At 40.1% G+C, this 25,166-nt stretch overlaps 1 protein-coding gene across 5 annotated transcripts in view; it reads left to right on the top strand.

Annotated features, from left to right (window-relative positions):
* LOC120798643 (receptor-type tyrosine-protein phosphatase F) overlaps positions 1-25,166 on the top strand; it is a 165,169-nt gene that overhangs the window by 46,604 nt on the left and 93,399 nt on the right. For all 5 annotated transcript variants that reach the window (XM_040143073.1, XM_040143076.1, XM_040143074.1 and 2 more), the window contains exons 2-4: positions 9,291-9,465; positions 21,273-21,418; positions 22,386-22,527. In XM_040143073.1, the coding sequence (XP_039999007.1) occupies positions 9,366-9,465; positions 21,273-21,418; positions 22,386-22,527 (388 nt within the window). In that variant the 5' untranslated portion in view covers positions 9,291-9,365. The remainder of the gene's footprint in view (positions 1-9,290; positions 9,466-21,272; positions 21,419-22,385; positions 22,528-25,166) is intronic.

Raw genomic sequence — 25,166 nt, 5'->3', positions numbered from 1 at the left:
ACTTGATCTAAATATCTTTTTGCTTTATTGGATGTATTTGCACTGGCACTGAATCACTAGAGAAGCTCTTTTCTAGATTTTTTTATGAAGTAATTGAGTTGATTAGTCAGTAAAGTCCTATGACTCACAGTCAACCCAGAATTTCTCTAACTGGATGTGTCCAAGAGATGTGTGTGTGTGCGTGTGTGTGCGTGCCTGCGTACGCACACGTGTGCACTCAGTGGAGTGTATGTGTTGTTTGTGTTTGTCTTATTAGCCAAGCTACAAAACAGTGACTCTACACTGGTGGTAATTGATAGTCTGGTGGCTGTCTCAGCTGCAGGTAAATCCTATCTGCAGCTGTACTGTGAGGGAGGTGAGAGAGAGGGGTTGTATAGGTAGAGAGGGGGTAGGGTACAGAGTATAAATAAGTCTTCCAAGGACTAAGGATTTTATAGTAACTAGAGGGATTGGGGCGGGGGCAGAAGAGTAGATAGCATAGCTGAAAGACAGGGGATAGTGGCAGAATTGTTTAATATGACATAGGAGAGAGGTTTTCTCTCACAGACAGTTATAATATCTTCGAGATAGCAAAGGCTTAAATGTACATTTAGGCAGCATTTTTCTCAAGAACATTACACTAAAGAACAGTGTGTTACCCCAAGTCGTCTTTGGTCTATGGCTCTCCATTGCTTGCCTGGTGCACAAAGCAAAGCACAGAGGCTTAGATGTGGCTTTTGCCTCTTTTGAAACACTTCCATCAGATTGACAGAGTGAAATTCAGTCCCATGCTTTGCCAGGTAGATGTACTGTAGAGAGAAAGCGAGAGAGCAAGATGGGGGAGAGCTCGATGGAGAGAGATTGGGCCCGGTGAGAGATTCATAGGTAGTAATGAGGGCGTTGGTGGAGGGCAGGTCGTGGTGTTGTGGCTCCGGCCTGTCAGTATAATAGACTTTGCTAGTCAGCTGGCAATCGATTGTACTGCTCACAACCTCGCCCGCCTGTTGTTCTTCACTCTTGCTGTCTGTCAACCTGCCACCCAGAGATGGAGGACGAAGCAGAATCTTCTCCCAGGCGACAGATATGGTGTCCAGATACTTTCTCATTACCTGAAAGGTGGCCTGAGGTGAAGTCTGGAAGAGGGCAGGTCTGACTCCACATTTCCAGCCAATGTAACCTGAAGAAAATGCCTCAGGAGTAGCATCCTAAATAATTTCTGTTTATTTTTCCATATGGCTGTTAACTATCTACATTCTGTTGGTTTATTAAATAGTGACTCATGACTTTTTTTAGGGCTGAAACTAACTATTTATGTTAATTATTGATGAATTTGAACCAGTAAATATGAATAATTTTTTTCTTGATAAAGGACCTACAAATATTAATTGATGAACAAATTTGTTGTTGAATAATTTTCAATCAACAGCACAAGAGAATTTTGGTCCATCTGCCTCTGCTACAAATAGAAATACAGTTTCCTGCTCTACTCATATCATGTAGGACAAAATGTTGGATTAGGCACTCAATGAGGACAGATATGCCAGGTTAGTGTCGAGTTTAAAGTCTACATCTTGTAGTTTATTGCTCTATAGCACAGCCATAGTTTTTAGGCGCTCTGTACTTGTGAGATGAACATGGTCTAAGCTGAGAGCCCCTGCTTCTCTTGCCCTTTATCCACTGGCCCCTGCCTATTCCACACTCAACTCTTTTACATTTTAAATCCTCAGGTCTCCGGAGAGAGAGATGGGGATATATGGTTCCATCTGCTCCAACAGACTGGCTCATGGCTCACAGAAAGAGACAGAGAAGGAGAGATGGTCAGGTAGAGAGAGAGGATGAAACAGGGGGATGGAGAGAAACACAGACTGACACAAAGACAGAACAGCTTATTAGAATCTGCCTTTTTTCACTAGTAAGACAGGGACTGAGAGGATAGCTGCATGGAGTTGAAGGCAGGGAAGGGGTTGGATTAGGCCTTTGGGGATCCTCTTTTCCCACATTTGCAATGGCAAGTAACCAATGTTAAATCTGTTAGGACTTAACTGTTTCAGGTAAAGTCTGGGCTTTTCTTTTTGTAACACGCAGTTTTTTTGTATCAAGGTAGGTCTCAAAATAATGTGTTTGTGTACCTTTTTAATTCCTCTAAACGCATTTCTCATCAAGGGGTCCTCCTTTTTCTAAATAGAACCTTATGCTTTGCCTCAGCCACCACCAGGCACAATGTTTCTGTTTTCCACCTCAAATGCTTGATTATATAGGAGGTGCTTTTCCCAGCCCTCCATGAGTAGTCTAACCCTTCCCTTTGTCAACACCGGGACTGTTCCTCTGTACCTTCAACCACAGAGGATTGTTTTCCCTGTATCTGTTACATTCTATGTTGTAAGGTGAAATAAATAAACCATTGTGTTAATATACATTTTCATCTGCGTATTTCAGCTCTGACTGAAGACAAACAAGCCCAAAACCATCCAGTATAATAGGAAAAATTCATTATGTGTCATAAAGTGAATGTAGGCTACAGTTACATGTCCTCACCTTTTTTGTATTCTTTTTCTTATTTTGGACTACTAGTCAGTGGTAGCATTCTGGCTAATCCATTCACAGCCATTTAGAATTTTGCCAGTGTAGGCAAATCATAATTTCTGTAGAAATCTAGCAATTTGTGCACAGTAGAGGGAATATGGAAAAGCTCACATGTTGAGGTGCGTTTGGCTAATCCTATGAATTAAATGTCTGACAAATCATGGTATTTGCCCGCACTGATGAGGAAATCCTGCAAATCCAATATTGCCGCTGGTCAGTCTGCTCATTGATTTGCATCATTTTCTGTAATGACTTTACATAGTAAAGGAATGGAAAGGGTATAGGGAAATGTCTACTAGTCTAACAATATACATCCTGAAATAGCCCAACCTTGGTAGAAAGTATTGTGGCAAACAATTACCAGAGTTGCTGCTCTGTCACTGAGCACTGAGGCCACAGTTTCTTTCACGTCGGCCTCTGGAGGGCCCCTGCTGGCCAAAGAACTTCACTCCCAAGCCGTTACAGTCACTAATCTGGCCTGACACCAAGCTGATTTACAATACCCCCTTAGCCTAAGCACTGACTGACTAGAAGTAATTGATTTAGAATAGCGTAGACACCTGCTGAAGACTATGAAGCCCTCTAAAGCCCCTCCTACCCTTTTATACAAATTTAGGCTCATTGTTCTCAGCTCTGTACCACCTGTGGAAAATAAATACAATTAAACCCAAAGATAAAGGGGAGGTTTCTGTCCAAGTTAGTCAACACAATCAACAAAACATACTTGTGTTTTCAGTTTGTACTGTATTCCATATTTTCCCATGCTCCAATGCTTAATTTTTCTAGTATTTCAGCTCTTTCTGGTTGCTAAAAATTCACCTATGATAGATCCGTGGATTGAACTGAACCCGAACAACTGCCTGTGTTTGGCTATTGATCTATGGATCCCTGTGTTTGCCAGTCTTTCTCCTCACATGCCTTCACTCTGTTTGTCTTTTACTGGCGGAGACTAGGCTTTCTGCCGAGGAGGTAGTGAGGGTAGTGGGGGGATTGAAGTCCTTTGCGTGGCGTGAGGGGGGAGTCCATGCCTTCTGTGCTGCCTGCCTAGTCATTTTATGGCACCATCTGTCCACAAGCAAACTGTCAAGTGGTGACGTCTTAGCCCATCTTTCTTGCCTGACAGTCTGAATTTCCTTTTGATATATATGCACATCTGCTGTTGAGAATGTGTCTCAGTTTGTATTGCTAATTTAATGTTTGGCCATAGCCCAGAATCATTCTTAATTATGCAGTAATTCATTTGTAGAACTCTCTAAAATGTAAACAAACACAAATATTAAAACTTTTTTCAGTCTTTGAACTAGGGCAAGGCTATTGGCTTTTAGAGATCCTGAACTGAATGCAAATCTTTGTTATTTTGTCATCCTCCTTTAGTTTTATTTAGGCCCTAAATAAAGCTTTGAAGAATTACAGATTGGCCTAAATAATAACAAAAAGATTTTTATTTATGTAACACTTTTCAAAACGAAGATCCCTCACAGTTAACAGAGATAAAAAGCAAAGGACATTAAGTAAGAGAAGTAAACAGTGAGGACTTATAAGCAAATAATAATCACAATAATGTTCATACCTATGATAATAAGTAGAAGTGTCCAAGTAATCCTGTTGGGTTGTCAACAAATGGGGAGAAAATTACAAGAAGTATGAGTTTTTCCATACAAAAGACCTTAGAATTAAAGTATTCTTAAACTGAACTGGTTTATATTCTGTTGATATTGCTCCCAAGATTGGTAACGCTTTGCAGAAAGCTCTGTCATACAGTCGATTTGTCCAGGTATTGCTTTTATTTGATGAATGTCTGTTTTACATTGAGCCTGCTTTTTGATTCATTGCAAGCCCTTTGCCCAGCACTTTGTAGTGCAAGCCATTTTCTCCTTGCTCTGCAGCTCGCCAACGCCAATAATCACTTTCCAATAAATTCAAATGGAAGTGGCACTCTGGTATGTCTCTTCAACTCTGTGTAATACATTTCAGTGTAACACATATCACCTTTCATTCCCAGATTGATTTGCAGCTGAGAAAAGATTGGTAGCCCCCCAGAGGTGATTGTAAATCCTCAATTCAGTGGCAATTTATGGAGGTGCTTGAGTTTTGTTAAATGTTCACTCAACCAGACTAAATGCCAATCGACATTGAATCATATGGGTGAAGCCGATATGCAGTGGTCTTTGCATTCTGTTCAGACGTGAGTTATTGTCTGTGTCAGCACATTATCAGGAGCATGGTGCAATAAGTCCAACCCTCATGCGTCACAGATTACATCAATGCATCATGGTGACTCTGTGTCATATGTTGTAAATGGCTGCATACATTTCATGTGGTTGTTGTATGATTATACTCAATTATTGAACTAAATAAACTACCTGATAGATTTCTTTGAGTGATCCACACAGGCAGACACTTTACTCATGTGATTTACTACCTACGTGCTAGGTCACCATTATCAGTGCTCCATACTTTCTATTGCTCAACTTAAGGAAGTGCAATCGTCTGTTATAGGTGTCTTTCAGTCTCTCAATCTTTTTCTTGGCAGTGAAGCGTTAACAATTAACTTTGTGGAATCGGCTTGTAAACAGAATTGCTGTAGAACTCAATAGGTCATAAGACATTACCCTTTGTTAGGGGAATTTCAGTGTAGCCAAGTTAAAAAGACATGCACCATCAAGTCTGTGGATACAGCAAGGCTTTCAGAGTTGGAGTGTAAACTTAATCTGGTTACTTTACACTTTTTTACAATCTGTGGCTCACTGGCTTGCAATAATTCTCCTGGGGTCTTGTGGTGTGTGTTCAACGCTGAGGTAAAAAAGGAGCACAAACTTGTGAGGGTGATCCTTCTAGGCCATGGAAAACTAATCAAAGGCCAAAACACTGCTGTCGAAATGCAGCTTGTAACTGTGTTTATGGAGCCGTTGCAGACTGGGCCAACACAAACCTCTCTGGTCTGGGTTTATCACCTCCAGAGATGGCCATGATTAGCTCCCCACACTGCTAGCCATATATCTCAGCTGTCCCACCTCCCCACGGGATGACCCATTAAACAGAGATAGAGAAAGAGAGAGAACATGAGTAGGAGGAATAGAAACGATAAAGAGCAGAGATGCTACCTGTAGTTTGTGTAATAGTAGTGTTTGCTGAGCATCTGCACGTCCTCTGCATAGCTGTGTCTTGCAAAGTCTGTCTGTAAACTACCACTTCTACATGGGTGGCCACTCCCTTGCCACACACATGCACATACACACACACAGGGGGTAATAACTTGAATGGCAGGCACCTGATGTGGGTGGCAAACAAGCAAACAAGATAGGTGTGTATTTTTCATTATATTCCCCTCCCCACTGAACTCACACAAAAGCTCTTTTGTCCTCCACACTTTATAATTTGAGATGTTCACATTCAATTGTTCCCTTGATAATTACTTCACTAAACCTCTTAGTCTTCTGCCTAATATATAGTGCGTATATACTGTATATGTCATGCTCTGCAATACAGAGAACTCCCCAGACACGCAAGACTCCCAAGCTTCTTCCTAAAGGACTTAGAGAGTGTATGCCCGCATGAGTGGCTGGCCATTTAGGGCTATTTTTTATTTCTGTATCAACTCAATAACCTTCTCTTCTCTTTTTTGATGTTAGATAAAATGTTGCGAGCACAGAATTCTCTATCTATATGTAGGATACATCATCTTTGCATCTAGACAAATTGGACAGAAGACTCAGTGCTGCACCATAAATTGTTTTTAGCTTGGCTGCAGACTTCTGAATCACCACCTACATCTTAAATTTTGTGGATTAATTCAAAGTAACGAATTCAATTGGGCTGTTGTGAATGGCTGTTCCTTAACAGTAGGTAACCAGCCTAGGAAGCTGGAAGAAATATTAGTTTAGTTTTAACTGCAGTTTTAACTATATTAATTTAGATCATTCATTGTAGCTGTAAAATAGTTTAGCTGATGAATTCATCCTGAGTGATTATTGTGATTATTGATTAGGATCTCAGGTTTGGGTGAAATAAACTTGATGATCATTTTAGCCATAATTGTGTAGTGCTAACTCTTCCTCTTTCGCACACACTTTCCTTTCTTAATCACACATACAAACCAGGCTTCAGAATTAAATCATTACCAAGACTCAGGATTCACATACAATCTCACAAGGGCAGACATCCATCCCCTACATGTTCTTACTGTTTTCCTCTCACTCTCCCACGTAGTGGTAAACAATGTCTTCCTGTGTTCTGAGCCACTTGCTCAGATTTTTGATCAAACTGCACCATTTCCACGTTGATGCCCTGTCCTTCTCCAACCAGCACCACCACCACACAAATGCACATAGTGACAAGAGTTGTCCCATAGTATTTGTGTGCAGCTGGGAGGCACCAAGCTGCACTGGGATGAATAAATAGCTAAATAAATAAAGAATGAACCTCGCTCTAGGAATTTGTCTCATTGAAGATGAAAAGCATCTGCCTCTCTCTGGCATCTGCTGTGAAAGATATCCCTCTACCACCAAGGGTTTGGAGCACGGTGAGTAACCAACTCTATCAGCCTCACTCACTCTCTCTACCCGCCGACATGAACTAACGCAACGCTGGCATACATCAAAATTCGTCAGCCAACAAACTTGATATGAGTTATGCTCATTTTGCAAAGCTAACTCTGGGTATTAAATAAAAATGGGGCCTAAATGTCTTTAATTCTGGTTGCAGAGCGGGGGTGTGATCCAGTTCTTTGGCACCCTGAGTAGTGTATTTTTCTTCTACAGACTGCTACAGCTTAACACACCAACAATGAGCTGCATTCTTATTACCAGTGAAGTGGAAGACACAGAGTGAAACTTTTTTCCAGAGGTTTTAAATCATTTTAGCTGCACTTGTGGGTGTTTCTCAAAACTCTACATGCAGGTAAGAGTATAATACACACTGATACAATCACAGCTTATACTTTCACTGACAAAAGATGAAGATGGTTGCCCACAATGTTTGCAAATTCCTTGATCGCAAGGTGCATTGCATTTGAAATTGGTTTAGAAGACTTGAAAGCCTAGAGGCACATTCCTGTAAGTGACAAACAGCGATGAAGAGTTAGCCGTCAATGATACATGTCTGCAACTGTGCCCAGGTGAGGCAATCGTCACCATTTCACTCAGCCATGCCCGTCACTTCCTTTGCCAAGTGACTTGTCAGAAGAGGTTAAAGCAGAGCTGAGATGAAGAAAAGGAATCTCTTAAAATTAGAGTGTTTTTGTTTGGTCTTGTTTCACAAAGATGGTGGTCGAAGAGATGCCCTGTGTGGTTGTGTGTGTGTGTGTGTTTTCACTTTTTCCAAACGCATTGAAAAAGCCACATGAGTAATGGGCTGCTCAACACCTCCACAGGCTTAAGAATGGAAAGTCTTTTTTTCCGCAAGATACTGGAGGCATTGTGTTGCTGACACTCTAACTTATTTAGTTGAACTGAATAGGCTGACTGGCCACCCAGCAAGCCTCAAGATATTCCACATTGTAAGCGTCTCTCTTTCTCTTCACAAATATCAGCAATCAGTATTGTTCAGCCACCACTGAACAGACGAACTGAGAAAGTTTTCAGTTCCAATCCAATAGGCCTCTTGTAAAAGCCTTGTACAGAATCGTTGTCAGGGAGCCCTTGAAGAGAAAAGTAGGTTTACTTTAAAACTTTACAAACTTTTCTCATTTTAGTTCTTTTTTTCCGAAGTCCTCTGGAGATACTGCTTTAATTCCATCAAAAGAGAGATATCTATCCTTACCATATTGTGGTGTGCTTTACAGCGTTATGATTACTCATCACAGATGGCCATGGGCAAGAGAGTAGGGATAAGAAATTTAGTTAGCTCAGTTTATGGGGATACACAGTTACTTTGTTTATAATAGTGTTAGACATTGAAACTGCAGGCTATAACAAACTTAAGGTCATATAATCTAAATCTTATCAGTTGGCTTAGTCATTTCCTACACTAAATCTAATTACTAAAAAGACTACGAATCAGTGCATGTACAGTTTATTTTGAAGGACATCCTTTGTTATTGTGTTTCCACCTACTAAAAATGATGGAGCAATGCTTTGTTTTATAGCTTGGTCAATTGTGGTTAATTTGTAGTACACTTGCTGCTCCTTTGTTGACCAATCATGTCCCCCCTGGGCTGTGTTGTATGTTAAATGTGTATGTATGCTAAAATGTTGTCATTCTATGAGATCATGGCACTTTGTTGATTTGAACCCATCTGGAAGACACAGTTTCAATTTCTTAATGGGGAACATTAAGTGGGCAGTGATCCTTAGGGAGCACTGTTTAGGAGGTCCGCTGGGTTTTAAACTGATCCTCACTGAGAAAGAATGGCTGAGGAGCTTAAACCTGCATCCTGACCTCCCCTTTGTTCTTGTTATTTCTTCCCATCATTTCTCTCTGTAGCACTGTACTGCGTTTGTTTCCTAACTCTTCTGCTGATGTAGTTTGCGTGTTACATTTGCTTCACTTGTATTTTTCTCTGCCCCAAGCAGAATTTTGTTGATCGGGGCCAAAGATCCCCAGTGTTGTGTGCTGTTGTTTTGTTACAAATATACAAAATTTCAGTTTCCTTTGGTTCTGCTCTGTGACTTGCTTTTGATATTTTTGCTTTACTGTGTTATTATGCTCATTCAAATATATGCAAATATATGGTGAGTTTGAATACTAATGTTTCTGAAATCCTGTTCTGCATGTGTTTGCTCTCCCAGGTGTTAGTCTTTGATCCTGTCAGAGTGGGACGCGTCTAGCAGGGGACTGAGGAGGGAGCGGTGCCAACTTGGAACATGGTGCCTAATATTCACCTGGCAGTGCCCCTCCTGCCCAGAGGGGTGTTGCTGTTCCTGCTTCTACTCAGCTGCATGGTGTTTTCCTCTGTGGCAGACAGTAAGTAACCTCATTCACTCGTAAAGTCCTGCCCTGCTTTCCTCACATTAAGCTGCTTAAGTATTTTGACAGTAAGAGCATTTTAGCCCCTCATTCACATATAGAGAAAATTACACAAAATGGGAGGTTAAAAAGCAACTTCTTTGAGAGTAATTTCAGGTGTATTGCCTTATCTAGTGATCAGCTAAGCAAATGCAGGCTCTTTTTACACTTTGCACTCCCTCCACTCTAGGGACTGACATTATTATCGAAAGTTGAATTTAAACCAACTACATTGATTCACATTAATCCATTGTTTGGATATTCACGGAGAACAAGCTTTCATGCTGTGCAGCGCAGAACTTCATTTAAAATAGAATGTAGATTCTATTTACGTTAGGTGTCTTTGGTGGAATCCAGCAAACAGAAATAGCACCTCATCTAATGCATATCCCCGAGTATAGAGTTTTAGCATAGGCACTAAAAATAAGTGTAGAGTGCATACAGTGAAGCTCAATCGGCCTCTGTGCCTGGCTGTCATTCTGAATGACGCTTTTGGTTGGAAAAAGGCGCTCAGAAAGATGTGTCACCATTGCTACGCCTTTGGGTCTCGGGCAGTCAATAGGTACTGCCCTGCCACAGACGGGGTCAGGGACAGAATTAATTCAACACATGACCTCACCTATAGTGCGGTCATAGGGTCACTGTAATTCAATTATACCTCAACCCCTCCCATTCCCCCACCCGACCACGCCAACTGCCCTGTCCTTTCATACATGGGTCCAATAGGATTTGTTTTTTCTGTACCCTTTGCCTTCTCTCACCCAGCCTTGTGTTATCATCTTTGTCTCTTCCGGTGTTTCTAGAGTTTTGCACAGTATAAGTGTGAACTTGACCTTGCAGAAATATTTTGCAATTTTGTATTTTTCTTGTGGTCTGGCAAGACTGTTTTGGCTCTGCTTATAATGTGATTGGACCGTGACTGGAGCAATATGGTCAAGTAAGACTAAAAGATGCTCCCGAATGCTCCAATGCACTGAATTCATCCCAGACTTTAAACAGTGTCATGTATTTGACTCAAGTCCATCGATGATGCGTTTCCTGTGTACTCGAAACTATTGCAGTACACTGATCAGCCAGAAATTAAAACCAGTTACCAGTTTTAATTTAGTACTTTATATATACACCATTCAGCCAGAAAATTAAAACCGGTAACTGGTTTTAATGTTTGGGCTGATTGGTGTACATTGCGATATGTTTAGTCCCTCCAATGATTTTGAAATAATAAACTCTGAATACTAGCAATCACTAACTGATGAAGAAATTGACATTTTTTGGTCTATGAATAATTGGCATAGTACTTATCTTGACAAAACATTGTGAGTAATTGATTTATTGGTTATGCACCATGTTTATTTTTATATTGTGTTGTGTACCCATGCTCTTCTATCCCTTAATTTTAATTGCCACCATGTATGAGTATGAACAAAACTGATTCAATTGCATATGCTTTTTAGAGATCATCAAGAAAAAAAAGGTAATGTCAGGTGCATTGAAAGTGGCAAGATATTATTTAAATGTGCTAAGTCTGTCAGATGCTCAGTGCACAGTTTGGATTTGAACTTAATTATTAAGCTTTGCTGCTATTGTGCTATTTTTAATCTACAGTATATTGTGCATATACCCAGATGCAAAAGCAGATATTAAGCAAATATGCATGATTGCTGAAGTTATTTAAACTTTTATAAAAGATTTTTTTTGTCATGGCCGTATCTACACTATTTTATGTCTTCAGGACATGTTGTATATACACTCCATTTGCCAGATTTAAGGATGCACACACAGCTAGGCATAGACTACTGGACAAAAATTAATTGCATTTGACTGTGTTCAGTCTATGAACAATGGGTTCATGTGGACATGTGTTTTACAGTATCTTTAGTTTTTATGAATCTGGTCTTTTTACTCTCTGCCTTTCTGTCTCCATGAGAGCAAGACTGCCTTGGTCTCTAATTTTAGTAATCATATCATTTATGCATAAAAACACAGAACCAAGCATTTTAATTAACAGAAAAAGATACTCTGATGTGACAAGCTGGCACAAGCATTTTTACAGAAGATGAAAAGATTTAATTTCATCTTAAAAGGAAGATAAAACAAATAATAACTTTGAGAAATGCCTGGCTTTGGTCCGAGGTTAAACTATGGTTGTAGCTTAATGAAAGCACATATGGGAAAAGTCCTAGACCTGCTATTACCAAAAGCAGTTTATGTCTGTAAAGCAAACAGACATAGAATTAAAATAAGACAGTTGGGGGGCAAAAATAACACCTACCACTAATGGCAGGGTTGTGTGAATTTGGTGCCTGTAATTTGTATGCAACTTAGTTATGAGAACTTGATAGTTTTGGTTTGGATTTCCTGAATTACAGGGCAGACACCAGACAGATATTATTGGCGGGGAGCCTGGCAAGTTTCTGATTACATGGGTTCAGTCTGGTGTCTTTGTCTCCCCACTGAAAAAGTTGAGCAGGCAAGCAACCACTGGTGGAAAATGTGTGAGCAGAGTTAGGTCATGTCCTTGCATAAAAACTATAGTTTGTTCTATTTACAATGCATTATTTGCTGATTTAGGATGGCTAGATTTCAAAGTTTGTTGTCATACTATTTATTTGGTGTAATACTCAAGATGGTACAATTCATCAAGATTTAGCCGCACAAATACAGTAAGTAAGTACACCAACAGCGTTATCAGTGTTATAGCACTGTGACATCATTCATCTTATATTGTCATTGAGTAGGCACACAATACAGTGTGATTACTCTGAGTGCTGATCGCAGACGTCCCATTGATCCCCAGGGAGCTCAGCCTAATCAACCAGCTCTCTATACAGACTTCTTGTACACAATAGGGCACTGGCCCACAAGGTCAGCCTCAAAGTCGCACATACCCAGCACTTAAATGTAATGGTTATCTTTTGTAGTGCTGTCATTGTGACTTATTTCATTGGCTTTAATAAGCTTTTGATGTATGTGCCTCCTCTCGTGCCTCTCATGGTATAATCTTGGGTGGCTATTCATGTGAAGTGTGGCAAGACCACTGAGGCCTCCTTAAGTTTAAAGTGACTTTTTATATCAAACCACTCTCTCATGCTACAACCTTGTAGTGTCTTATTTGTGTTCCCCTATGGACCACCAATAGATTAACTGCAATTTGTTAGTTCTATAAACAATTTCTTAGCCATTTTGTTTCTTTCTTGTCTAATCGTTAGACCACTAAGAGATATCCCATGGGGCTTCTCAGCTGAATATACATGACTTTGGACAGAAATATCCCCATATAGCTGGTAATATAGCATATCTCACCAGAATTCTGAACAAAAAATGCTTGAAAAACCTCTTAAATCCACCTAAACTGCCATGTACTACATGAAGTTATAAGACAAGGTCCGTAAATTGTTTTGGCAATTTCTAAAGCTACTACACTGGACTGATGTGATGGAAATGCCAAAGTGGTTCAGAAACAGGTCGCCAGATGGGGGGCTGGGTGGCTGGAAATTGGATTGTATTTTTAAGTGTCCATATGGTCACCCAGTTGAAAAACTGACAGGGATAGAAATTGATTCTTTTTTAATCAAAAGTAACCATATCCACCTTAGAGAGCCACTTGGAGAGTAATGCAGTTAACACGCAGCTGTGGTCCACACACATCATACAGGCAAGCACACTGAGATAGAGGCTGAAGTGGAGAGAAGGCTAAACAATAGAAAATGTGTTCTGTGAAAGCAGTGGGAGAAAGCAATATATGTGAGAAAAACATCTGCAAGATAAAGTGTTGGAGGAAAACAGTTTAGAGGCTGGAGAGATTCGATGGGAAGTTGTATTCATAAACCAGTGCAGCAATGTCAGAATGGAGGAAGGAGAGGGTCATCGGAGGCTAATGATGTGAGATTAATAGTTTAATTAGGGAGCTCAGTAGCAGGGCCAAAGGCAGCCACCCACACCCTCTGCTGTGTCCCGGATTCGGCAATGCCACAGGACAACAAGAACCGCCAGTGTCTTTCCAGAAAAGGGAAGACGGAGAAATACATTTAATTCTGTGTTCATAGTGATGGCTTTATTGACAAAAGACACTTAAATTCCTGTCCTTTATAATTTATTACTTATTACAGTCTCACTTAATCTTAGGTTATATGAATTGGAATATTTCAGTTTTAAAACAGATTTGGAAGAATTGTGTGGATTTAAGTGGTGTTGACAGATACTATGTGTGAAGTATTGGAGGCATTAAAAAAGGCCCATTCAGCTAAAGTATTGTATAGTGAGTGAGTATAGTGATCACATCCTGATCATTGATCAGACTCTGCTGAGATTGGAGAAATTCTAGGTAGCTGCCATTCAATAGGACATAATTGAGTAACCACCACACATCCATGTATTGTTTACGTTTGGAGTATCCTCTAAGGTACATTTTAAGGCATTTAACTCAACCCAAGCAGCCTGTGGACATGGAGAAGAATAAAACACAGTCGCATCTAAAGTGAGATCTATTTCATGGGTAGTTGGTCACCTTAACTTTTCAAATATGCTAAATCATAAGGGAAGCAACAAAGAGCCTGTTGGTGCCCGGAAAGCCAGAATTTCTTTGTTGTTTCATGTCCCTACAGTAACATAATTTAATTTCCCCTCAGTTTCGGCTAGCGGAAGTTGAATTACTTAAGACCTCTGGGCCTTGGGGATGAGAAGATGAGAACAATGGTGGGGGTTCTTTGTGGTCTCTCAGGGAGGGCTAATCTAGGGGAGGCAAATTAATGAGGTTAGTGGGGTCACAAGGGGGTGCGTGGTGATGTATGATGAGCTAACCCCAAAATGGGATCTCTGAAGAAGCTGGGAGCCATCTCAGCAGCTTAGCCCCTAACCCATCCCCTCGCGGGATCACTCAACACACTTAACATTTTCCCCTCACTGCTCTGTTAATGTTAGAGTCCGAGCTAAGGTGACCATTGGACTTTACTCAGCACCATTAACAAAACCCACTTGCATGAATCTTATTTCATACTCCCAAAGCAACTTTACAGACTAGTTTGGATTTCTATTATAAAGGTGTCACATTATATGCTTTATTACATTTTCAAGCTACATTCAAAATCTATTTTTCCCTCTTCGTATTTTGATTTTCATGTGAGCATCCCCAGGTTGACAAGCTCTTAGCCACCCATACATGTTTTCAAATGAAGCAGTCTATCGTCCTTCACAGTTTCAAAATGGAAAAACACTTAGTTTCATGACAGTGCAAATGAGAACATTTCATCAAGGGAAGTAAATGAACATCAGAGGTGATGTAGCTGGGGGTTATGCAGATGAGTTGTACAGTTCAACTGACACATTAGCAGGCTTGTCTTGTAGGTTAAGGCTGCATACTTCATAAAGAGCTTGTTCATTGGAGACAAAGGAGTGGTTTTGCATTTCACATTTGCATTGTCCACATTGTGTTTCAGAAAAATACATAAGTTGTTTTAAGTAAATGATATATGAGTCTCCAACCAGCAAGCAATTATGGGTCTTACCATTCAGAAATAGAAACTGTAAAACGTATACTGTAGTTTGCCCTCATTTTATAACCATAATTTTAAAAGAGCATGAAGTTGTATATTTTTCCTTACACAGTACAACAAAAGTACAACAAAAGTAGTTTTCTTTTAAGAGACTATAACAATGAGGACATTGTGCGGTGCCTGCTTTTATCTGATGTCTGTTAAAACTTTCCCTTAAGGAATGAGGTGGGTTGAAATAAGCCACAGGTAGTGAGTCATCTTTGACTAGATCTAGGTTGGGCGCCAGTTTAAATACCACAGGTAATATAAAACCTCTGACTCCTAATCGTGTGATAGCCGGAACACCCACATCATCACCATCACAAAGTACACAGTTAAGAGTTTATCCTTGCTTGTTTTTTTAACAGTTGTTTTAAATGCCCACTCCAGGCATTGGTCACCAAAGCACATTGTGGTGCCCCCCCAATGTCATATATTGACTGACAGACAAGAAGAGAGAGACAGTGCAGACTGGAGAGATGCCTCCCTCTTTCATAATCGGCTTGAGAAGATGAAAGCCATTACATTAATGTTGCTCACACTGGGAAGAGGAGAGTGAAGGGTAATTGCACTTAGAGTTCTTGTTCTCCTACACTGTCTTGAATAATTCACAGAAGGCTGGAAGGCCTGATAGAAAGCCCGTCTTTGTGGTCTACAGGGTATTGAAAGTTTGATGTTTTTCTTTTTTCTTCTCTCTTCTATAGGTTTAGATATTTTGTCTTAAGTGCAGTATCTCAGTGATGATTAATCGTAATGCTCTTGTGATTTCACTGAAGTTCTGATAAAGCTTATAAAGCTCCATCAATCTTTGGCCACTACCCTAAATCCTCAAAAAATTTTCTTTGGTTTCTGTGTCATCAAAAGTGATTTCAGGGTTATGAGTAGGAAAGGATAGTGCAAGGAAACCAGACCATCCAGCAAAAACTTATACAAACATGGGGAGAAATACAGGTCCTAGTTGGATTTGAAACCAGGATGTTCTTGGTGTGAGGCGTCAATATAAGACACTTAGCCTTTGTCATACAAAATTGAGACAAAAGATATTTAGGCCATAAAAACTTTCATACTGTGTCTCATTCACCTTACAATGTATAGGCTTAGCTTGTTCACAGTGAAGGGAATTATATGGCGCAATTGACAAAGCAAGAACAAGTTGAGGAGCTGACTACTGCACTGAGAATGGTGCAATGACAATTACATTGCTCTTTATAACTCTTTATAATATGATCTCAATTTGACAGATTTGAGATATTAAAAAATGGATAATAAAAACAAAGCATCTTGACCTGAAATACATCGACCAAGGGGAGATGATTATGGGGAACCCTCCTTCATATTATTCAGTCCCAAGGCCCCTCCACATTCATTGTAACATGCAATGTATAGTACTTGTGTCATTCAGAAAACAAACAACACAAATGCTCCTTGGTGTTCAGCTTTAAAACCGATGAGCAGATAGCAAACATGATGTTTATTGGTTTAAACAAACAGCCTGAAGTGCAGTTGACTTTACCGGGGTAAATAACTTGCAGGGGAAGCAGCTTTATATGGAATTAATTGCGAACAAGTTGCCTGCTAATGGCCTGAAAAGGCTTTAATGGAAGTGTTCCATTAAAACAACCAGTGCTGATGCCATCAGACAAATTCCCACTAAGTGTTGCCTCATGAAAATGATAACTTGCTAATCCATTATTAATAAGAATTAATGGTTTTCTCTCTGCTGTGTGTGTATCGATCCCTGTTACTCTACACTACAGAGTAGATCTCATTGGGCACTCTGGCAGGCTCAGGAATACACTAATTGTTAGCAACGCAAGAGCCATTTGCATGACTCTCCCTGCTGTCTCTGCATTTATTACAAGCCCCCGACAAGGACAAAAGAAAAACTTTATTGGTGCTTAGGAAAAGTGTGTGTGTGTGTGTGTGTGTGTGTGTGTGTGTGTGTGTGTGTGTGTGTGTGTGTGTGTGTGTGTGTGTATGTATATATATATATATATATATATATATATATATATATATATATATGTGTGTGTATATATATGTATATGTATATATATATATATATATATGTATGTTTGTGTGTGTGTGTGTGTATATATATATGTGTGTGTCTGTATATATATATATGTATATGTATCTATATGTGTGTGTGTGTATATATATATATGTATATGTATCTATATGTGTGTGTGTGTGTGTGTGTATGTATATGTGTATATATATGTATGTATATATGTGTATATATATATGTATATGTATATATATGTATATGTATAGAGGACCTGAGCTTGAGGAAGACACACCACCACCCCCCATGGGGGGTGAGAGGGAGATATATATTTTTATATACATATACAATGTATATATACACAGTCTATTAAAAGAACACCTCTGTTCTTGTCCTAAAATATGACCCATATTTATTTTATTCTTCAGCCCATTTTCTTGTGTTGTCCTTGACAAAGTCGTTTAATGTTTACTTTACACTGACACTTGTTCCTGATCACTTCTTCCTTGAGATCTGTCTAGTGAAGAATAAAACACCTGTAGCAACACTGGAGTTTGGAAACCCCCATACCTTTCATCTCTCTAATGACCCCAAACCCCACAGTTACTGCTGAAGGCATTAGGTTAACTGAGAGAAGCTGTTTAATCCCCAACACACAGAGCAATCTGCAGCCTCTAGGCTCTCTCAGTGATGTCTAAACCAGAATCGATGCAGATTTGTCAATAGCCCGCCCTCTGGGTCAAATTTAAATTTCAAGTCAACAGGGCACACATTGACATATTTAGAATACACCTACTTCATGTACGCACTACAGCATAAATGCTAAATACTATGAATTACTACTAATAATTACTGCTAGATTAACCTAGCACTTTGTATTAAGTTTTTAAACATTAGCTGTTAAAGGGGCATTAATTTCCCTAATAACCCTATGGTTTGTTTGCTAATCAAGTTCTGTCAGGATGCATGGCATACAAGAAACCTTATTAGTCGTACAAAATAAGAGAAGAAAATTTAGGGTTTTCACTTGTGTGTATTGTTTTTTGCTTTGATTAATTCATTTGCTCCATTCATTATTTGCAACATGAAAGCCTTTTTGCTCTAGTAACAAAAAATGTTTATTTTTTTTCTCTTCCACTATCCATGCCGTTGTCTGTGAACAACAACACTGTTTGGCATGTGGATCACTTTTTGATCTTTGTGGTGCATTAATTTGGCATTTAAAGTCAATAAGGTGAATGACTGATTTGTGATCCAAATATGTTTATCTGCTTTGATTTTGACTAAGATAACCCAGTTTAGGTGTTTACATGCTAGTTGCTGTAATTAGATTAATGCCTTGATCTGGTTAATGTGAATAAATTAATATGGTAAATATGAGGTATTCTTGAGTCGATAACATAAACCCTGAAATCCTGGTACCTTGCAACCAAAACTGGGCCTGACAGTTACGGCAGCACTTTCTGCACATTGTGCGCCAGAAGAGAGCTTGCGTTAAAGCTTTGTGTGTCAAGACAGGAGTTTTGAATGTGATGTATCAAAGCTTAGAAAGAGTGCAGCTCAAAGCTTGCAGTCACTGGCAGAGAGAAGGATTTGCATAGGTAGGCTTATGTTTTTTTCACCTCGTCCCTGCCATTGTTTTCATGTGACAACTGCCTGACAGCCAGGAAAATGGGACACGGGCAGAGAAAAAAGGGTCGAGTCTGGATTTTGTCTCTCTAAGAAAAGAACTGACAAACGGAACAGTTCAATATCCTCATCCACCAGTGGTGGAACAGTGATGGAGGAAGTCTGCAGAGTCTCAGTCCAAAAATAAATGCCTCTTCCCTTTCGTTGGAGTGTGTTAAGACCACTATTAACCCTGTCCGTAAGGCAGGGGTTTTGGGGTCACCACAGACCTTTTGAGATTTTGTGACTGAATGCTTGGCGAGCTCTAGATTAACAATGGACAGCTCAGAATATGCCATAGTTTCACTTTTGAGTCATAGGTCAACAACCCAAATTCAGGAGAAGCTTGTTTAAGAGGATTAATATGGGAAAAGCTCAGCAAGGGCCAGTTTACCCTTTTCCTCCACTTATCCCTAAAATCCTTATGATTTCTAACATCCAGTGGTTCCTCACTTGAATGTTTGTGGCAGTACATGAGCTTACATCGTTTAATTTGAAGCATGTGCCGAGAACTGTTTAATGCTGCCTGATCCTCCCGTCACAGTGAAAAGCCCTCAAATCAACTTAAATGCAACTGCTATGGACAGATGTTAGCAGGAACTCTTGGAAGTCAGAATGGTGATAATCAGATGTTGAGGATTCCAACTCACCACCATGCTCAGGCCCACACTCTTAAGAGTTTATCAGGTTTGAATCGTTAGCACTGCTGCTACCTGCATGTGTGTCACAGTCACATTCTGATGCTGTAGAGAGGATTTATTAGTCTGCTTTTGCAGTCTAAATCTTGTCCTTGGGAGAACCAGGAGGAAAATATCATTCATATATCATGTGGGATTAGGTACTACGAAGGGGTCACAAGGCCCCAGATGGATGGTTGGATGTGTTGGATTATTGTACACTGCCAAGCACACATATCTGCCTACTCACACACTACACTGCAGTACAATACACTTCAACTCATCACCGTTAAGTAAAATGGTGCAAATTAATAAATGTTTTTAGTATTTATTTTAGTGTACAAATTTGGAAACATGTCTTAAGAAATTTTTATTATTCCATGGATTCTTTTTCTTGCACAGTAAGATTTTCTTCAGGGGCCACAAAAACCATTTAATATCTCTGTTAGTACCTCTGTCTGTCCAACCAGTTGCATGTGAATGCGTATAAGCATCTCACTCCGAGGTGCTATGTATGCACACACACCTCACTCCCTGCATCCTTGAAGTGCCCCTCTTATCGTATGCTGTTATTTTGCTTGAAGAAAGCCACTCTGCAGAGATGTCCTAGAACAAGGACAGCCAGCCTCTCTTTCTATAGCCAAGTGAGGGCAGAGGGTGATGATATAACTGGTAGACCTGGAGATTGTGCTCACTGAAGGTCTTTTTTCCATTTCAGAACCTGGTACAGTGTTATGCTAACTAGATATTGACCCCCAGACCCCACCTCCTCCCAGCAATGTTATATGAGAACACATAAAAAAGAGAAGAATGGTGGCAGCCATGGCTGGATTCTCCCCCGTGTGTGCTCAGTGGAGGAAGTCTGGCATCTCCTCTGATTCACCTGTTTGTGCATGTCTCCAAGGGGCGGTCTGTTCATCAGCACTTTGGTTTAGGTGTTCCCCACCTCTCTGTTTAATGACTGTGGAGATGAAACACAAGCTGACAGAGCTGGTAATAAGGACAGCGAGTTATATAGTTGAAGCCAGACTTGTATTACGCACATCTGAGGCTGTAATTAAAGCATAAAGCATGGCAGCCATAGCATGGTGCAAAGGTGCGCTCATTATAATATCATGTCAACTTAGACAGGCTGTCACTGAAATTTGCACTCCATTGTTGAGTGTGGTGCTTGGTGAAAACACCCTGAAGGCAAACATGGGAACCACGGTTAGCAGTGTTCTCCAAGGTAGGCCATTCTGTTTTTTAGTTTTTATTCTTTTATCAAAACACAGTAAGAGCCTTTTTGGATTTTAGGACAAACCAGTTTTAATGCCCCATAAGCCAAAACTTTGCCCTCAGAATGCAAAATAACCTGACTAACTCTCATAACGTATAATTTACAAATATCTTACCGTTCTCCGTAATTTTTCATCATGCAAACATTTTGGGGAAGAGTGAGAGTTTATTTGATTATCTCCCTTTTACTGTTGGGTTTAATGTAAATCCTTCTTGTTCAGTAGATGTAACTGCATCTTCATGGTCTGTTGGTGACAAATTTAACCTTTTTTCAAATGGTTTGTCAAGGCAAAGGTAAGAAATTCAGCATGATACAGTGACAGGCAGGCAAACAAAGACGGGATATTTCTCCCGTGTGAAACAACAAAACCTGTGTGGGTTTTCTCATTGTTGCCTTTGTGTGGAGAAAGCAATACCCATAGATAACCAAGTTATACATGCCGACGTGACTTGCACAGGCACTAACATCACCTCCACCTCTTCCCCTCTCTTCTGCTCTCCTTCTCCCTTGCCTCTCTCCCTCTTTCCCTATCATGACTTCTTTCCCTCCCTCTTCTTATCACTCTCCGTGTCACTCTGCCCCCTTCGCTCCATCTTCCTCAGGCTTGCCAAGTTTCGTCAAATCCCCAGAGGACCAGACAGGTATCTCGGGCGGAGTTGCATCGTTTGTCTGCCAGGCCACCGGGGAGCCCAAACCCAGGATCACCTGGATGAAGAAAGGCAAGAAAGTCAGCTCCCAGCGCTTTGAGGTGAGCACTCATGCGTGACTTTCAGATCTCTAAACACTCTTATACACACCCAAAGTACATACATAAATACAGGCAGGCACAAATACAACTTGTGACAAAACTTTACAGGCTTTGGCTTCGGACTGCCTCTGTAACCTTCTCTCATTAAGTAGTGATGCGCACATTCATCTACACATGCGTACACACTCTCAGCATTTAAACAAAGTATTCTCTCTCACAGCACACATAATCAATCGCCCTGTTGTTTAGCATCACACCGACTCTTCTCTTCTCCAAGCAAGACCAGACAGGCTTCCCTTCTCTTTAATCTCCTTCCATCTTGATTTATACAGTCTGCTTCATCTCTTTCAATCTTTTCACACCCTCAGCCCTCCCCTTCTGTTCTTCAACTCCGCCATCTCTGGCCATACATCCCCTTGATGTATTACTTAACTTATTTCCCCCCCCTTTTTTGAACCTATATGAACAGAAGGAAGAGCCTTAGGTGGAAACTTGCACCGTTCCTGACCAGTGTTTCCTGTGTAACATAATGTAGTCTTGGCAGCTGGGGGACTTTTGGTTTATGCTTCTGGCTTGTATTCCTATATATGATCCTTGTTGTGGTTCAGCTGTGCATCAGTGTATTTGGATTTGATTTCATAGTATAATTCACTCCAAACATCATGATTGATTCTCACTTGTATTTAGGACAAAATGTTGGAAAAATAATTTCTTCAATCACTTCTGAAAAATTTAATATTGCAGCAGGACATGAAAATAAGCTTTTGAGAAACTGGTAAAGCCACAAAATTGGCAAATGTTCGATTTTTTTCCTCTGTCAGATCAGAAACACAAATCAAGAAAACTTCAATCTGAGAGTGGAAATTGATGTTATTTTTATGTTGCAATAAAGTGATATCTTTGGAAAAGAAAAAGAGGCCCCTAAAAATAACATTCCTGCCCTTTTGCTTTGCCCTGGTTCTCCAAGGTGATTGAGTTTGATGACGGCTCGGGCTCCGTACTGCGTATCCAGCCACTGCGCACACACAGAGATGAAGCCATTTACGAGTGCACAGCCACCAACAGTGCTGGCGATATCAACACCAGTGCCAAGCTTACAGTGCTTGAAGGTAAGATAAGTCTTTTCTTTTTCGCTCGGTTTCCCTCTCCATCTTACTTTCAGTCTCAGTCTTTCCTTTAACCCCTTCTTGATTTCCTGCTGCTGCTGATTTTTGAAGCTTTCATGCCAATATTTTGTGTTTTTCTGTGTTTGCCTTAATAACATATAGATAAACATTTGCTAACTCTGAGGATTCCTGCTATTGGCAGTGTCATGGAGGAGCAGACATATCTTAATGTAAACAAAGAAAAAATGCAAGAAATGCATTTTTAAATAAGGTAGTATACAGTTCAGCAATTCAGCAAATGTACGACCTGGAATGTATTTATATTATAAGAAATATTTGCCGTTTATTGGCTATAATCCTACTCCCTCCCTCAATGATACCCTTAGCCCTGTCTGAATCCTCTACCACAACAAATCGATGCAATAATCAATTAAAAATGTAATCAATTATTTCATCAAAATAATAGTGATAAATAACTAATGGCTAAAATATATGACTTAAATAAACGTTTGCAAGTCAGTGATTTCCACATAATTCTATCCTCCATGCATGCAGGTTGACATCCGTGGACCTTCATCCTCCTCTCACCCATAGAGTTAATGTATGTGATTTATATGGACAGAGGTTCTGCTCCTCTCCCTGCTCAGCCTTCCATATCACTGAGCTGAATTTCTTCTTTAATTGATTGTAATTTTGTCATGTGGGTGCTAGTCACCGCAGGAGTTGATTTCATTAGAAACTTTAAAGAAAAAAGCTCCAGAGCTAGCCAGCGGGAGGATTAAGGCTGTCCATAGCCATTACACTGGCATTAAAGCAGATCCCTTCTCTTTCAAATACAGCCTTTCCATCCCCTGTTTGAATCCCATCTTTCTTACACCCACCCTTCCTTTTTTTCTCTGTCCACGCTGATTTGATGATATCATCGGCTGGGCTTGCGTAATCTTCCCGAAGGGACTTTTCTCCTGCGCTAAGAAAGGTTTCCTTTCTACCCGTCCTTTGCGATGTATCGTGAGAAATGCTGTTGCCTGCACAAACAGCACTAATATGACATGTAGCGCACATGAATGAGATGAGATTAATCACAGTGTTAGTGTTGGGGGGCGAAAAAAGGACGCGAAGTCCGGATTCTCTCAGTAAGTGGGAATAGAAAGATAGACAACAGTCTTACCAAACAGCGAGCAGCTGTTCTCACCGGCAGATGTGCTTGAAGTCGTCTTCTCTCTGTGATCCTTTGCTCAGTGTAGTAGCTGTTAACCCAAGTGTCAAGTATCATACAGACACATGCTATATGATGGTCGCTTTTATTTACAGGGCTTTACTACTACACATTCACTGCATACATTTTCAGCATGGGATGGGAAACAGACCTTAAACTGTGGCCAGACCTTAAACCTGTCTATGTTTTGGCTTGAACCACATGTGCAAGTACAGTTAATATACAGTCTTTAAATTCACAATGAAATGTCACATTTCCAAAATGGTTACTATTTCTTTTTCACACTATACACCTATTTAAACCTGCATTAAGCAGTATTCTCTGTGATAATCATCACCTGAGTCTGCACCTCTACACACAGAGAGAGTAAGCTCATTGTTTTGGTCTGACAAACCAAAACAATGTAGGTTCATAAAAAAAACTGTGGACAGCTGCTCTCAGCCTACAAGCCTAAGCAAGCCAGTTCTATGCTACCTGCTCAGACTGAAATGGCAGACAGCCAAAGTAAACAAGTGGCTGGTGAAGTTGAAGTCTTTGTTGAACCTTTGGCAAGGCAGAGAGACAGTTATTTATTTCCGAACCAGAAAACCAACAAGATGATGCCAAGTTTTTTTGTAAGTGTTAGAAGTAGGCAATCTGCCAAAACTGATAATGATAACCTTAAGAGCTGATATAGTATAATAGCTTGTTGCTGTGGTATTATTTTTCTGTCTTTTCTTCCCATCAGTTCAAAAAAATCTTCATACAGATTTAACTGTAAATGTAAATAATTGGAATTTTTATAATTATATTCATTAGTTAGACTCACAGTTTACAGTATATATGATGCAGTTTAGTTGACGGTCATAGCGTGTAGCTCATTGTTCATTAGCACACATCCCACTGCAAAAGTTAAGAAAGATATTCTTTTTGTAAAATTTGTGATAAACACTCAGTTAGTCTGTCCGTGTGTTATTTCTTTTTATTAGAGGAGGACTTTTTGTTAATGCAACTACAGAGACTGGTAAAGAACAGAACCACACATCATATTTAATCAAAATAACTCCTTGAATCTGCTCATCTAGAACCCTGAGGATGTCCTGGACAACTTAAAGCGTGTTGATACCTGTGTGCCTGCACACAAACGTACAACCATACACACATTCATGCATATTCACGGACACAAACACACTCAGTACAAATGCACACACACACACACCCTCACTGAGCATTGTCATCAGTTAGGTTCTATTTTTAGACTATTGTTTGTAGCCTAGCGATACATCAAGTTCATATCAGTTGCACTACACAAGAAAACGCTGGGGCAGCACCAAACAGACTGAGACTAATGACCCTCCTCCTCAGTGGGCCAGTGGTAGCCTGAAGGTTTGAGAAGTCGGTGTCACTTCAGAATGATGCTGTTTCAAATCTTAGACCAAATGATAAA

This window comes from Xiphias gladius, chromosome 14 (assembly GCF_016859285.1).
Source record: "Xiphias gladius isolate SHS-SW01 ecotype Sanya breed wild chromosome 14, ASM1685928v1, whole genome shotgun sequence".
NCBI classification, from domain to species: domain Eukaryota; kingdom Metazoa; phylum Chordata; class Actinopteri; order Istiophoriformes; family Xiphiidae; genus Xiphias; species Xiphias gladius.
Note: the sequence above shows the minus strand (reverse complement) of the source record. Positions and strands in the feature narration are given on the sequence as shown.